The 14,260-nt window shown below is 40.0% G+C and overlaps 1 protein-coding gene across 2 annotated transcripts in view; it reads left to right on the top strand.

Moving 5' to 3' along the window:
- The window catches only part of HIPK3 (homeodomain interacting protein kinase 3), a 103,260-nt gene that overhangs the window by 74,687 nt on the left and 14,313 nt on the right, over positions 1-14,260 (top strand). For both annotated transcript variants that reach the window (XM_068147887.1, XM_068147886.1), the window contains exons 3-7: positions 6,733-6,856; positions 9,174-9,293; positions 11,046-11,132; positions 12,641-12,825; positions 13,602-13,761. In XM_068147887.1, the coding sequence (XP_068003988.1) occupies positions 6,733-6,856; positions 9,174-9,293; positions 11,046-11,132; positions 12,641-12,825; positions 13,602-13,761 (676 nt within the window). The remainder of the gene's footprint in view (positions 1-6,732; positions 6,857-9,173; positions 9,294-11,045; positions 11,133-12,640; positions 12,826-13,601; positions 13,762-14,260) is intronic.

Raw genomic sequence — 14,260 nt, forward strand, 5'->3', positions numbered from 1 at the left:
AAATTGCAGAGTGATATTGTTGATTCTTTCCTGCCACCTCAAAGACACAGATGCCTCTATCCAGCTTATCTGATGTTCCCAGAGTCTGTTTCTGAGCACTTACATTTTTGCTTTCAGTGTAAATCCTCTTACCTTCTTAGAGTTTAAAACAAACACAGACCAAACCCCCCAAAATCAGGATTTGCTGGTTTTGTACTTCATAATGCCTGATTGTAGCAGAGTTAAAAGACCACAGGAAAACTGGACAAGAGAAGCCAGGATTGTGAATGTAAATCTCTAGTGCAGTTTTGTATTATTGATTTACAGCAACGAGCCTTTCAGAAGACAGGGAGGAAGGCTCGTTGGCTGGCATAGTGTGTCATACTTGCATTTGAAAGACTAATTTTACACTAACACATGACACTACCTATCTGTGTTCCAACATCTCAGTGGGCTTAAAAGCAAGGGACAATCAGCTCTGAAAGTGTTCTTAAAAACATCATTCAAGCGAACATCCTACCTGTAATGTGACTTTTTAAGGCCTTCTGTATATTCTAATTCTTACTCTAACAAAATGGTGTTACAAATAAAAACTGTTCAGACCACAAAGAAGGTTGTAGAGACTTTTTAGTTTGGATCAAGGGATTTACTTGAGTAGCTCTTTGTGCAAAAGTAGTAATTGTAATGTGTAGGAAATGAGACAGAGATGTTATCAGATCTGTGCCCCGTTTATTCTGGTATTGTCGCTGCAGGAAATTTACCACAGCAGAAGGTTGCACTTTTGTGTCTTCTGATGCAAGTTTCTTCCAGCTCTACACAGCAGCTGGCTGTTTTCATTGTACATTGATAGGAACCTTACTGCTTAATCTAGAGCTGTTTTGGATATTTTTTCTGTGGATCCATTCTTAAATACTCTTAATGTATTCTTTTTACCTCAGCAGAGGCCCATGGTTCAAAGGCTTAACTGTATTCTGGCTTTTGACAAACCCCACTTTTTTATTTACATCAGTCTTTAATCTCAAAGCAGGTGGGGAATTCCTTGATCCTCTGTAGTAAGGCAGGGCATTAGGAACACCTGGCTACTTCTCATCTATTATTTCATGTATAATTTGAGTCATGTTTCTGATCGTTCTTTCTTGAAGCTTTTATAGTTCTAACCAGGGTTTCTTCTTGTACCTAAGCCTCTTCAAGTCTTTAACTTACATTGTCCTTCTCTGCGTCTTTTCTATTTGCTGTATCCTTTTTCAGATGGGGGTGACCAAAACTGAACACAGAATTCAAAAGTGAGCACACACTATTCAAGGTGAGGGAATATCACTAGTTTTATGTAAGGCATAATAAATTTTCATGTGTCTTTGTCCTTTAAAAGTAAATGCTGATATCCTGATTATTTTTGCTCCCAATTGTAGAATACTTTTCTTGCCTAATCTGTAAAGTTGTCTAGATTCTCCCCCACCCCCCATTGGAAAGTTGGTTAATTTATTACTTATTAATTCTTGTGGGTAATTAATGAATAAATAATGTGTATTAATTTGTCCTATGGTTTACTGTAGCCCATACATACTCTGTGTTCTGTCATTGTGTTGATCTGAGTGTTTGAAATTCCTTCTGAAATCCATCACATATGCACGACAGAAACAACTGTTCTTTATATCCTTCATCGTACACAGATTTTGTCATTCCCATTGCATCTTTCAGATTATTGAAGTGTAAGTGCTTTTATTGAAGTGGTTGGCTTTGTTTGTTTGTTTGTTTAAATCTGAGCATTGTCACCTCGATTGGGCAATCCTGTGTTCTTGCAGATCTCCTAGGAAGGTTTGCAGTCCTCCACATTCACAACGATGACTGGTAGTTCAAGAAGATTAATTGTACATGAGGTGACTTGTTAGGATGCCCATTACTGTCTTGCATTAACAACTTCTCTGCATCTGATCTTTATCTCCAAAATGTCTTTAGAAGAACTGCACATTTCACAAGCCATATCTAGTTATTTCTTCCATAAAGTACATGCCTGTGTTACGCTGGTAACGGTAGTGCTGGGGGAGAAGTGTTAATCTCAGATTTGTAATCCCTTTTGACTATAACTCTTACAAATTGGATTAGTTTACAAGTGCTTTTGATCCATAGGATGGCCTTGAACAAATTATTAATAGAAGAAGATAAACATCCTGCCCTTTTGATGACGACTTTGGATAATGATGGCAGCATGCTGTATCCTGAGCAGATAGTGGTAATTAGGGGTAGTAAAGTTATATGAAAAAATGGTAAATTTTGTGTTGCATGCTCGTATTAGGAATGCTGTCAGCATTTACCTTCAACTATAGGAATATAGAGAACCCAAAAAGCATGGAGAAACAGTATTAAAATTCTTATTCAATGTGTTTTAAACTCCAAAGGCAAAATGGCTTAATAAGACTTATCTGCCTGTTTGGAAGGAATTTTACTGCAAAACCTACAATGAAGAGGTGACACTGCCAAGAAAACACCAGTACTTCCAATGTCCAACGTCTTTAGAGCAGGCAGTAGCACCAGAGAGGAGGAGGTAGTGCTGTGTTCCTCATATGGCACTGTTACCTTCAGCTGACACAGAAGTTGGTATAGTTGGTGGCTAAAGTTTTTGGTCTTGGAGAGGGATGACATAGATGTGTTGAAAGACATGAGGGGAGGATGGCTATTTATATACTTTCCTCTCATCTGGAGAGTGGCAACCTGATGGTCAATAAATAAAACAATGGCATGTGGTAGACTGTAGATACACTGACCCTTTCGTACTGCCAAGGAGAGAAATAGAAATAAAAATTGCTCAGTCTTTAATCTCCTTTCCTTGATATGTGAGGAGGTATGTGCAATGCTCTAGAACCTTCAGTGGGAGCATAGTTGAGAAATTATTTGCGCATTCAGCTGATTTTTTCATGCGGTTAGGAGTTCCAGGCAGACAGAGTTTTTATTCTGTGCTGTTCTTAATTTGATATGATGTGTGTTAACTGTTGGGGCTTAGCCTTTTCATTTAACTTTTGTTCTAAATTTGATTTCTGATCAAAGACTTTTTAAGTAGTGATTGTTTGCAATGGTTTGACTTCCCACAGTTTTCCTCATGACATTGTGTTAATGTGTTTAATTCTTGCTCTTTATTCATTATTCCTTAGTGTAAAGGTTGGAAGATTTTTTTCTGTTATGTTAAAGTTTTGATTTTTGTGTAGTTTTTGCTTGTTTGGTTGGTTTTTAACCTTCCCTCAAAGAATTACTTAGTTTTCTCTAAGTCTGTGTGCTTTGTTGCTTTGTTCTAAGCAGGCTAACATGCAGAAGCTAAAGTATTTTATGAAATGTTCTGCTTTTTGAGCAAGTTAACAGAACAAAATGTGTAGTGTACTTCCTCATAAGCAAACAACCCCCTTTAGAATATTATGGTATAACAAGGTATGTGCTACAGTAAATAGTCACATTTCTATCCAGGCAAGCAGCTGAAGCAAATACTCATTTGCTCCTTTTATCTTTTTAGATATTTTGAATTGCCACATCTGCTTCAAGAGTGCTGTGTCAAATGAGGAGGGAGAGTTTCAGATGTTTCAATCTAGGAATTGTTACTTAATAAAGTGATTTTTTCCAGTGTAATAACGTTGCATTTAAAATTGTGAATCTGTCAGTCTTTTTAATTAATCTTTAATTGAAAGTGATAAGGAATTAACATTGATAAGAAGGAAATAGAAACTGTCCCTCAAAAATCTTGCTTTTAATTTCATTTAAGTACATCCAAGTAAGATTTGCTGTCCTTAAGAAGTGTAGAAGATTCTGTTGTACTTCTGTGATGTCTTGGGATGGCCAAACAGATACTACTTACTGGGTTAGGGAGTACTGTAGCTTCTAGTTTACTGAGCATCTTGTCATCTGCAGTAGATAGCAAGCAGTAGCATATGTGTTGTTTGGAGACAGAGAAGTGCTAGGTTGTAAGGTTTTTTTGGGGGGTAATCTGATGTTAAAGTGACTGTGTGGAACATCTGAAGTTCCTGCAACGTAATTTTATGTGCATGGTTGTATTTAGGAAAGGGAAAAATTCTTTCTTTTTAAGCTGTATTTAAAGGTATTTCTTCCATGAAAGGACTTATGGATTATCTTGAAATACCCCCAAAACTGAAGAATGGCTCCCTTTTAACACTTCCCTCTGACTTCTCCAAATAGATTTGAACTGGAAGTTTAAAAGAACAAGAGAAGAAAATAAAGAGGGTTTTGAACATACCACTTACAAACTGTTAAGCAAAAATATTTGAGCTGGTTAAACCCAATCTAAACATAATGAAACCCAGTACAAGTTCTTTTGTAACTTTGCCTGCCACGGGATAGTTGCTCCATTTTAAGGACCAGTATGAAGCCATGGTAGGAACTGTTGAGCTTGAGAAACAGTGAATTGGACACTTCTGTGAAGCAGCAGCTCTTTATCTTCTTCACTTCAAGCTAGCCTGAAAATTAGTTTTTACTGTACAGTAGTGAGGTGTGGGTAGCCCTGTTTGGGAACACATTGATCTCCCCTTCCTTTCTGGAAGGTGCTGGGAAGTGAGGAGCACCAGTCTTGCCTCTCCTTAAATATGTCGCTTTTCCTTAGATGTTAGCACATTTATTTGTACCATAGAACTACTTGGTATCCACAAAAAAACCTAACAGATTACTGTATTGTGGAATACAGTAAATATTGGGGGGGGGGGGGGTGGTGTCATCCTATTTACCCTTATCCTTCTTTTATTGGCACTCCTGTCCCTCAAAAGAGCCGAGTGACAGACTGACCGACTGTGGCTATTTTTATACAGTGCACATATTAACTGTCGAGTAAATGTAAGTGGTTTTAAAGAGCTTATTTTAGCAGCAGCATTTGTTAAAGCCCCTATATCCATAGGCTGTGTGTATATTCATTAACTATTCAGGGCTGTAACACAATACAACAAAAGGAAGCATGTTTTAACAGAGATCTGTAACAACCTTATGCAGGCTGGCACCCAGCCAGCAGCTGAAGGCAGACATTTCTTAAGGCTATTTCTAGTCCTATGGCATCTAGATACATTAAATTTATTTCTCAAGTAACAAAACTACCTAATACTTACTGCAGTGTCATGATCCCACATTGCAAAAATACATTGAGTTTGATCCCTAGAAATTTATTGTAATCAAATCTTTGAAGGCAGTGGAAAACTGAGCCTCTCTAGTTTCACCAACCAGTGTGACAAGATTTATCCTTTATATCATCGCATCTGAAACGGTCTGTGACAAGGATGGGAAGAACTGAAGTGCTGGCATGAATGGAAAGTGTATAAATGTTTAACAGAATATCCTGTCCTGTAGACTTTATCTGTGGAAAGTCTCGGATTTTGCCCGTAGCAGAAACCAGGGTGGTTTGGGGTCAGGGATGGGGCAGAGCGGCACGAATCCTTTACTGGCAGCGAGCATGCATTCTCTGAGCTTGTAGTATGTCTGTGTACAGCTTCTGCTGTACCCTGCTTGTGAAAAGGGTGGAGATGTTTCAGCTCCTGGTCGGCTGTATACTACAAAATAGCTTCTTTGTCCCACTGTAGTGTGAAAATGGGAATTTGTTACCAATCCACTATGTTTTAGTGAGTTAAAGAATATTTTGATAAAAGTAAATGTGGAAGGAGAAGATACATGAGACGTGGGAATTAGAGATCCTGTTTGTTATGTGGACCATCCATATGATCCACCAGCATGTGCCAAAGTGTAGGATTTGTAAGCTGTTACATAGGTGAGAAACTGCAGTTTTCCTCACCAGCGTGTTACCTGGCTGGCTGGACACTGCTGTTCTGCCCAGCTGCAATGGGAATTACCCTGTCAGCTTTAACCACCTTCCTACTGTTCTGTGGCATGTTAAGCTAAGAACAGATTGTCTGGTTTAATAGTAAATCACTTTATAGTGTGATGCTTTAAATAATACCTTGTGTCTCTACGCTTGTTTCTGTAATACCATGCAGATGTTTTAATTCTCTTCCCTTTTGTTAATAGCTTGAATGAACTGGGAGGGAAGGTTTAAAAGAACAAATGCAATTAAAATGGATATCCATGAAATAAATACTTGGTTATTGTTCCACATGAACAGAAATGTTAAAAGCCCTTTAGCATCTGTGTCAATAGCAATTTTTCTGGTTCCTGACTAAGGAAATAAACAGAAATGCTGTTGGTTAAATAATTCACAGTTGGTTTAGGTGAAAAATAAGATCTAGTCTAGTTAGCAAGTGCAATGGTTTCACTGAAGTAATTTAAAAATTGATCACATTTAACTCATTTGAGTGCATTAAGGGATTTGCAGTTATGTAATTAAATTGATATTTTAAACAGCTTTAAGTGTGCTGTCCAGTTGGGAAGTGTCCAAGTATATTTTCAGGTGAAACCTTTTGCTTGTTTGCTTTTGAGATGAATGCCTGTTGTGTTCTTAGAATACAACTACAGGTGTGTGGCATTGATCATTTGGGACATGTAGTGGGACAGGCACAACTGTGGAATTGGTGGCATTGTGTTTTTAAGGTGTATCAGTTATTTGGTGTACATGGCAAACTGGTACGTGCAGCCAAAACCGCTGCATATGATTATCGTGGGTTATCTGGGAAAAGCAAAACACAATTTCCCATGTTTGAAATAATTAGCTTGTGTTTTCAAATAACAGATTTGGGTGGATTTTGGGGGTTGTTTTTTTTTTTGTCATGTTGGATTGTTGTATTGCCTTTTATCCCCAATTCAGTAACCATGTTTAATTTGCAGAGCGCCAGAGATCATACTGGGATTGCCGTTTTGTGAAGCCATAGACATGTGGTCGTTAGGGTGTGTGATTGCAGAGCTGTTTCTTGGATGGCCACTGTACCCAGGAGCACTGGAATATGACCAGGTAGTAGAATGAATTTCACAAGCATATGCACACTTTCTGCAGCTTAAGAATTTCTGATTGTTAAATCCGCGTTTCAAATATTAATAGCATCCTCTGTTAAGTAGTATTTCTTCAAGTCTGTTCAGTGCTTTTAATTTAGTCTTATTGATTTTCCTAGAAACATAAATCCTGTGTCTAGACCAACCGGTGTGTTACACTGCTTTTCTGAATTGAAGTTCAATGTGTCCATTTATTTATGGGAATTACTTTAGTCAGCTTTGTCATTGTGCTCAAGCAGGTCTGCAAAACTTACCTTATAAGAAATCTGATTCAGGGTTTTCATCGGTGTCCGTGAGTACAACAGTTGTAGGAGATGGTTTCCAGGGAAATTCTTTTCCTCCTGCTCTGTGGTATGTGTCACCGAGTAAGCGAACAGGCAAGGGCTTTGTGCTGCATTTCCCTCTGTCCCCCTGGCATGTGGCAACCAACGTGCTAGCCCTTGAAAGGAAGCTCTTAAGTCGTTGTATTTGTTTGTGATTATATGCAGCAACAGCTGTACTTCTCAGTGGAAAATAGCCATGTCTTCTGAGCTGTAATACCCACTAAAACCAGGCACAGGTGCTTAACTAGGAAATTTTTGAACAAATGCGTTGTCTTTCCCCCCTTCTAATATAATATGCTTAGAAAACACTTAAAGGATCTAGAAAGGGTTCTGGTCAGAGTGGGATTCCCTTTACTCCCTGATGCAGGGAACTATACCAAAAGTTGGCAGTATTGTGTTTAGTTCCTCCTCACTTTCGTCTGTCACTGGTGCTTCAGCAGAGGCCCCCTGTGCATATTTCCTGTCAGAAAAACTGCCCATTAGCTTTTCTCTTCTCAGGTGCCTTTAGTTCTCAAGTCTTCTACTGAATTTATCTCATCTGACTGTTTATTTCACTGCTCTCTCTCCTTTTGATTTCTTTCTTCCATTCTCTCTTATTCCCCAACTGCTCTACCTTTTCCAGGGGCTGGCCCACACCAGCAGCTCCTGTGTGGACATGTGTGGTATGGGACCCTGCCCAACTCCCTTCAGCCTTCAGTCCTCTTGGACCTTCAGCCCTGGCTAACAGCCCTCCATCCTAACTTGCAACAGCCTCAGTTTTCAATTATTACCAATTATTATTCCAACTCCTCTTTGTGGAAGGATTTTTAAAGAAGTACTACTTCTGGCATGACTCCTGCCTTGTGCAGTGAGTTAACATTCCATGTGTGGTTAGTTAAACCACATCAGAAAGTGCTGTTTCAACAGATTCCTCTTGGAAGCCTTGAATCTTAACTGTTTTGTGTAATGCTTTGATTATCAATTATATTAAAGGTAAACCAAAATATATAGTAAATCATCTCCTAAAACAAATGTGTGTTGATCATTTCAGTGAAAAAGAGCATTTCACCATTTCAGGCATAAAGCTAGTCCATTGCCATCACAGCCAGTAGCATATATTCTCAAGATGAGGACAGCATCTTTTGCTGGGAGCCTAAGGGTTGTGTACACACTCCTTTTCCAAGTGGAACATGCAGGTGTGTCAGACGTAAAAAACTGATACACTGGAATTGTGGAATGATAGAGGTTGGAAAGGGCCTACAGAGATCATCTAGTCCAACCTCCCTGCCAAAGCAGGATCACCTAGAGCAGGTTGCACAGGACAGCGTCCAGGTGAGCTTTGAGTGATGTACCTACAGTGGGTTTAGAGGCTCCACTGGACAGCCTGTTCCAGTGCTCCACCACTCTCAAAGTAAAGAAGTTCTTTGTGATACATAGATTGACCTTCCAATGTTCAAGTTTGTTCCTGTTGCCTCTTGTCCTTTCACTGGGCACCACTGCAAAAAAACTGGCCCCATTCTCCTGACACCCACCCTTTAAATATTTATAAGCATTGATAAGATCCATCAAAGGGGAAGGATTTTTATAAAACTATATAGCGAGAGAATGCAAAAGCAATTTCTGACTTCTGTAAGCAAGCACTTCTGTTAATTTTCCTGTTTAGGATGAAATTATGTTTAGGATTTGAATGGGTTGAGAAGGTAATGACATCTGCTCTCCCCAGCTCCTCATTTCTGTGACCCAACATTAAGAGCTTGCTTAAATAGGTCACTTCAGAGGTTTGTTTATGTATGGCTTTCTCTGAAGGAGAGCAGTATCAAGCACCCAGTGTTTGGTTTCTCTCCTTTGTAAGATGTAGTGCTCTGGCGGCGGTTGATTTTTGCCATATTCCAAATGAAATGGCAAGTTTTTAGCTGTCTCAGGTTTCAAGAATCGGAGATAAATTATTCCTCATGTTTTTGTTTTTCTCTTCCTCAGATTCGTTACATTTCACAGACTCAAGGGTTGCCAGGAGAGCAGTTGTTAAGCATGGGAACGAAAACTGCAAGATTTTTCTGTAGAGAAACGGATGCACCATATTCTAGTTGGAGATTAAAGGTAAACATTAAAATGGAGCTGAAAACAGCATGTTATCTTGTGAGCAGAGAAACCAGAGAGGCCAAGATTCACTGCAATGCCATTAGCTCCCTTCTGCATCACCTGTCTTTATTAGTCCCCACTCTGTATCCCTCCCAGTTTTCCTGCCAGTTCATGCCCACATTTTCTCCCATTGTTCTAGCCCAGAGGCAGGTCTGATGCAGCTGCCAGGCTGTGCAATGGCTAGTGCACAGCTGTCAGGTGGAGAACTCAAATTAAGCCTCTTCTCTCCAGAGAATAAGTTGTGAGTTTGTTTGTTGGTTTATTTTTAGGTTTTGGGTTGTTTGTTTATTTTCTTTCCTTCTTGCTCAGTTCCTACTTCTCACTTTAGATAATTTGTAAGGCCCAAATTTCCCTGTCATTTTTTTTTTTCAAAGCTGGAATCAGTATCAGAAGTTCCTAGGAGAAAAAGAGACTATGAAACAACATGTCTGTGTACAGCTCATTCCCTGAAAGCTGCAATACAATTAAAACAGATGAAGTACTTTTTAAAGATGTACTTCTGTGGCCTGCAGAGCTTGTATCTGTAAGCTGCATTATTGCACACTGGCCATAAGCAGAGCTTTGACTTCCTATGCAAATATGTGTGTGTGTGTGTGTATATTTATTATTAAAATTCTGTCCTATTGCTTCATGGTGCAGCTTCACCCCCTTGGGGAGTCAGGAAGCAGTTACAGTTGACATAAAACTTGAGCAGTAACAAACAGCTGACGAGCCCAAAGCACAAGTTGCGTAACCCTGCCCACTGAGTCGGTAAATCCCAGAGCATGCTGGGCTGTGGAGCTGCTGTGGGGGCAGGTGGTGTCAGGATTTTCCTGTCACACCATCCTGATATTCCAGTATTCTGGGTTTTCGGGCAGCTGATCAGTAGGTGACAGTTTGTTTCTGGCTTCCCTGTATCAGAGAACACTCACAAGTTCTTGATGCAAACAACCCACCCTCAGAAGCTTTTTTTTCAGAGGTCACTTCTCATGTATCAGACTAAATACTGTTTGGGGGGAAGAAGGGAGATTTACTGTGGACCGTTGGTCATTACTGGCAGTTTTTGTTCAAGTTAATTTTGGAAACTTTTCTGTGATCCTTATGTTAACTTTTTTCTTTCCCTGCAATCCCGCCTTGCCTCTTGCAACACCAGCCCAGTAGTGCTCTCTGTGTTGAAAGAGGAACATAGGTCGCTGATGGGTGATCGTGTTCATTCTCTGGGATTTAATTTTGTACTTGCACCAACTGTTGTGTCCCTGAAGGAATACAAGCTTCAAAATAAAAGAGAAGGCAATGAGAAACTGAACAGTGTCTGCCTGGGGAGTTTACAATTTATTTTACCATTGTGGTCTTGATGTTGTTTGGAGTTCAGGGTCTGAGTTTGTGGAAGCAAGTAATATACAAATTATAGAAAAGCTGGGTCATACAAAAATACAAACACACAAGAGAGTTTCATTAAACAGCTTTTTGCAGGCTTTCAGCCTGCAAACCATTTATTGTAACCCGGTACTGTGATCAGCCAGATGTGAAATTTAGGAGGTTTTGGATTTTGATTCAGAAAATGGAATCAGTAAAGCAGCTCCCAAATATACACCTGAAATGATTAAAAAGCAAACAACCCCAGACTTTACATATCGAGTCACCTAAAACAAAGAGAGAAAAGTTCCTTCATATTTACAAGTTATCGTTGTTGTGAAATTCTAATCTCAGCTTTCCTTTTCTTTTTTTGAGACATTGGAAGAGCATGAGGCAGAGACAGGTATGAAGTCTAAAGAGGCCAGAAAGTATATTTTCAACAGTTTGGATGATATAGTGCATGTGAGTATTGGAGCTTTCTTCCTTTGCAAAATGGAATGAATGAGTGGTGATTTAAAACCTTTTTTACTGGCTCTGAAACAAACACCTTTTGGAGTACTGTTTATTGTATATCAGTTATATCCATTCTTCCCTGTGGATGTCGCTCTGAGGGCAGTGTCTGGCTATGTCAACCCTCTGTACAAAGATCTTCTCTGTCATTGCTTGTGTTAAACAATGGTATTTGTCCCTGTGGTGAGGGGGACCCTTTAATTTTGTGTGTAATATATGCTTTCTCTTCTACCTGATCTGCCATTTGGGTAAAAAAAAGAATACATGTGGGCCTTGCTATCTTAACTATATGATTTCCAGTATAATTCTGCAGTTTTGACAATTCCAAGTATAATTACTTTTCTTTTTTTAAAGGCACAAGTGAGTTTCCTCACTTTTCTTCAGCTTTATAACTCTCTAGTCAATAATAATGGATTTATTTTTTTACTCTTTTCCATAACCTCAAAAAAAAAATCTTTTTGCAAGATTGTGATTCATACATGTTTGAAATTGTTTTTCTGAAGATTGTCTCTGTAACTGAAGTTAGACCATGTAAATATCCTTATGTGTGCCCAGGCGGCCAGGAGGGCCAATGGCATCCTGGCCTGCATTAAGAACAGTGTGTCCAGCAGGAGCAGGGAGGTCATTCTGCCCTTGTACACTGCACTGGTTAGGCCGCACCTCGAGTACTGTCTCCAGTTCTGGGCCCCTCAGTTTAGGAAGGATGTTGACTTGCTGGAGCGTGTCCAGAGAAGGGCAACAAAGTTGGTGAGGGGCTTGGAACACAAGCCCTATGAGGAGAGGCTGAGGGAGCTGGGGCTGCTTGGCCTGGAGAAGAGGAGACTCAGGGGTGACATTATTGCTCTCTACAACTACCTGAAGGGGGGTTGTAGACAGGCAGAGGTTGGTCTCTTCTCCCAGGCAGCCAGCACCAGAACAAGATGACACAGTCTCAGGCTGTGCCAGGGGAGGTTCAGGCTGGAGGTCAGGAGGAAGTTTTGCACAGAGAGAGTGATTGCCCATTGGAATGGACTGCCCAGGGAGGTGGTGGAGTCGCCATCACTGGAGGTGTTCAGGAGGAGTCTTGACAGGGTGCTTGGTTGCATGGGTTAGTTGATTAGATGGTGTTGGATGATAGGTTGGACATGATGATCTTGAAGGTCTCTTCCAACCTGGTCTGGTCTGGTCTGGTCTATTCTATTCTATTCTAATCCCAAAATTTATGTCTTAAGTCACAAGAACCAGACAGGAACAAAGCCTTGGGGGGTGGTGGGGGGTGGTGGTGTTAGCTGGGGAGAGTGCAAGGGAATAGTGTGTGTGCAGAAAACAACACTAAATCCAAGCCAACTATACTGGGATAAACTGGCAAATTCACTGTACCCCACGTGATAAAATCATTGGGTATGAGTATTTGTTGGTAGAAAGCAATAAAAGGAGCTAAACTAATGCACATGTCTTCCAACTGTTTTGTTCAATGCCAGGTGAACATGGTGATGGATTTGGAAGGAAGTGACCTGTTGGCAGAGAAGGCAGATAGGAGGGAGTTTGTCAGTCTGTTGAAGAAAATGTTGCTCATCGATGCTGATTTAAGAATCACTCCAGCTGAGACCCTTAACCATTCTTTTGTTACCATGAAGCACCTCCTTGATTTTTCTCATAGCAACCAGTATGTAACACACACAAAACACTTTCTTAATCTCTGTTGTAGTGTTTGATATATCTATATGTTATAGTGTGGCTGCTTCTGCTATCAGGGAAAACAGTCTTTGTAATGTCATAGAGAATTCTTTTGAGTGCTTGCAGAATGAGATTCATCTGCGTGGTCAAGGAAACTGAACATGGTTTTTTTTCTGGAAAGATTGAAAAGTACCATTTAAAGCAGTACATTTCTAAGCTATCATTTTTATGTCTGGCTGTTAAAACTCCAACGCTGCAGAAAGTTGTGCTTGATTTTTGGGGTGATGAAGATGGTGCCTATCAGTCATTGAGAGGTAGGATAGGCATTTCCTCTAGAGATGAGTGTCTCCAATACCATCTTTCATTGTTGGTTAATGTAGAATATATTGAAACTCTTCTTGCAATTCTGGAATAGTGTATTTGACAGTGATTCTGTGAAGTGCAGGCATTTCCCTGAAAGATCTTTCCATCCATGTGCTGTAGTATGCTTCCCGCTCGTACACAGTTGTTCGAAAATGGTGTTAGATGCAAGGGGCAGGAAGTAGCAGTATTCTTAACTTTAAAATGTGCATTGCAGAGGCTTGATGTGAACATAGTAATAGCAGTAATCCTTTATTTGCCTGTTTCCTGTATGACGCCAGTCTGTGGAGCTGGCAAATGTGGGCTTTTTTGTTCATTTTTCTGAGGATTTGTTTCACAGAACCATGAAATTCTAATTAAAGCTACTTCCCCCTCCCCCCCCCCCCCCCCCTCTGGTTTTGACAGAGTGAAGTCCTGTTTTCATATCATGGATATTTGCAAATGCAGATCAAATTCTTATGACTTAAGTAATCGCAATAAAACGTCACTTATGAGACCTGTTGCCTCAGGCAGTGCAGCTAATTTGACTGCAAGCTTTACCAAACTTGGTCCAGTAAGAAGTCAGGTAAACTTTTGTTTGTTGGTTGGGGTTTGGTGGTTTTATTTTTTTGGGGTGGTGGTGGTGTGGTGTTTATTGGTTGGGGTTTTATTTTGGTTTGGGGTTTTTTGTTTGGTTTGGCTTTTTTTTTTTTGGGGTGTTGCTTTATTTGGGTTTAACCACAGAAGTTGTGGAGTCTCTTTCTCTGGAGACTTTCAAAACCCACCTGGGTGCATTCCTGTGTGGACTGCTCTAGGTGATCCTGCTTTTGGCAGTGGGGTTGGACTCTGGAGGTCCCTTCCAACCTCTAATATTCTGTGATTACTGTAAACTCAATTAATACAGTTTCTCTAATTTAACAATTGAAAAAAGAACGTCTCTTAAATGACAGAATCGTCTGTCTTTACTCTCATTTCGTCCTCACGTTTCCTTAAACCATTGAATTCAGAACTTTCAGAATGAAGTCACACACTGGAATCGCTGCAGCACGTCAGCACTGTGTTATAATGCCCTCCAGTGGCCAAAC

Source organism: Melanerpes formicivorus, unplaced genomic scaffold (assembly GCF_026170545.1).
Source record: "Melanerpes formicivorus ecotype bairdi unplaced genomic scaffold, bMelFor1.0.p_v2 SCAF_16, whole genome shotgun sequence".
In the NCBI taxonomy this organism is placed as follows: domain Eukaryota; kingdom Metazoa; phylum Chordata; class Aves; order Piciformes; family Picidae; genus Melanerpes; species Melanerpes formicivorus.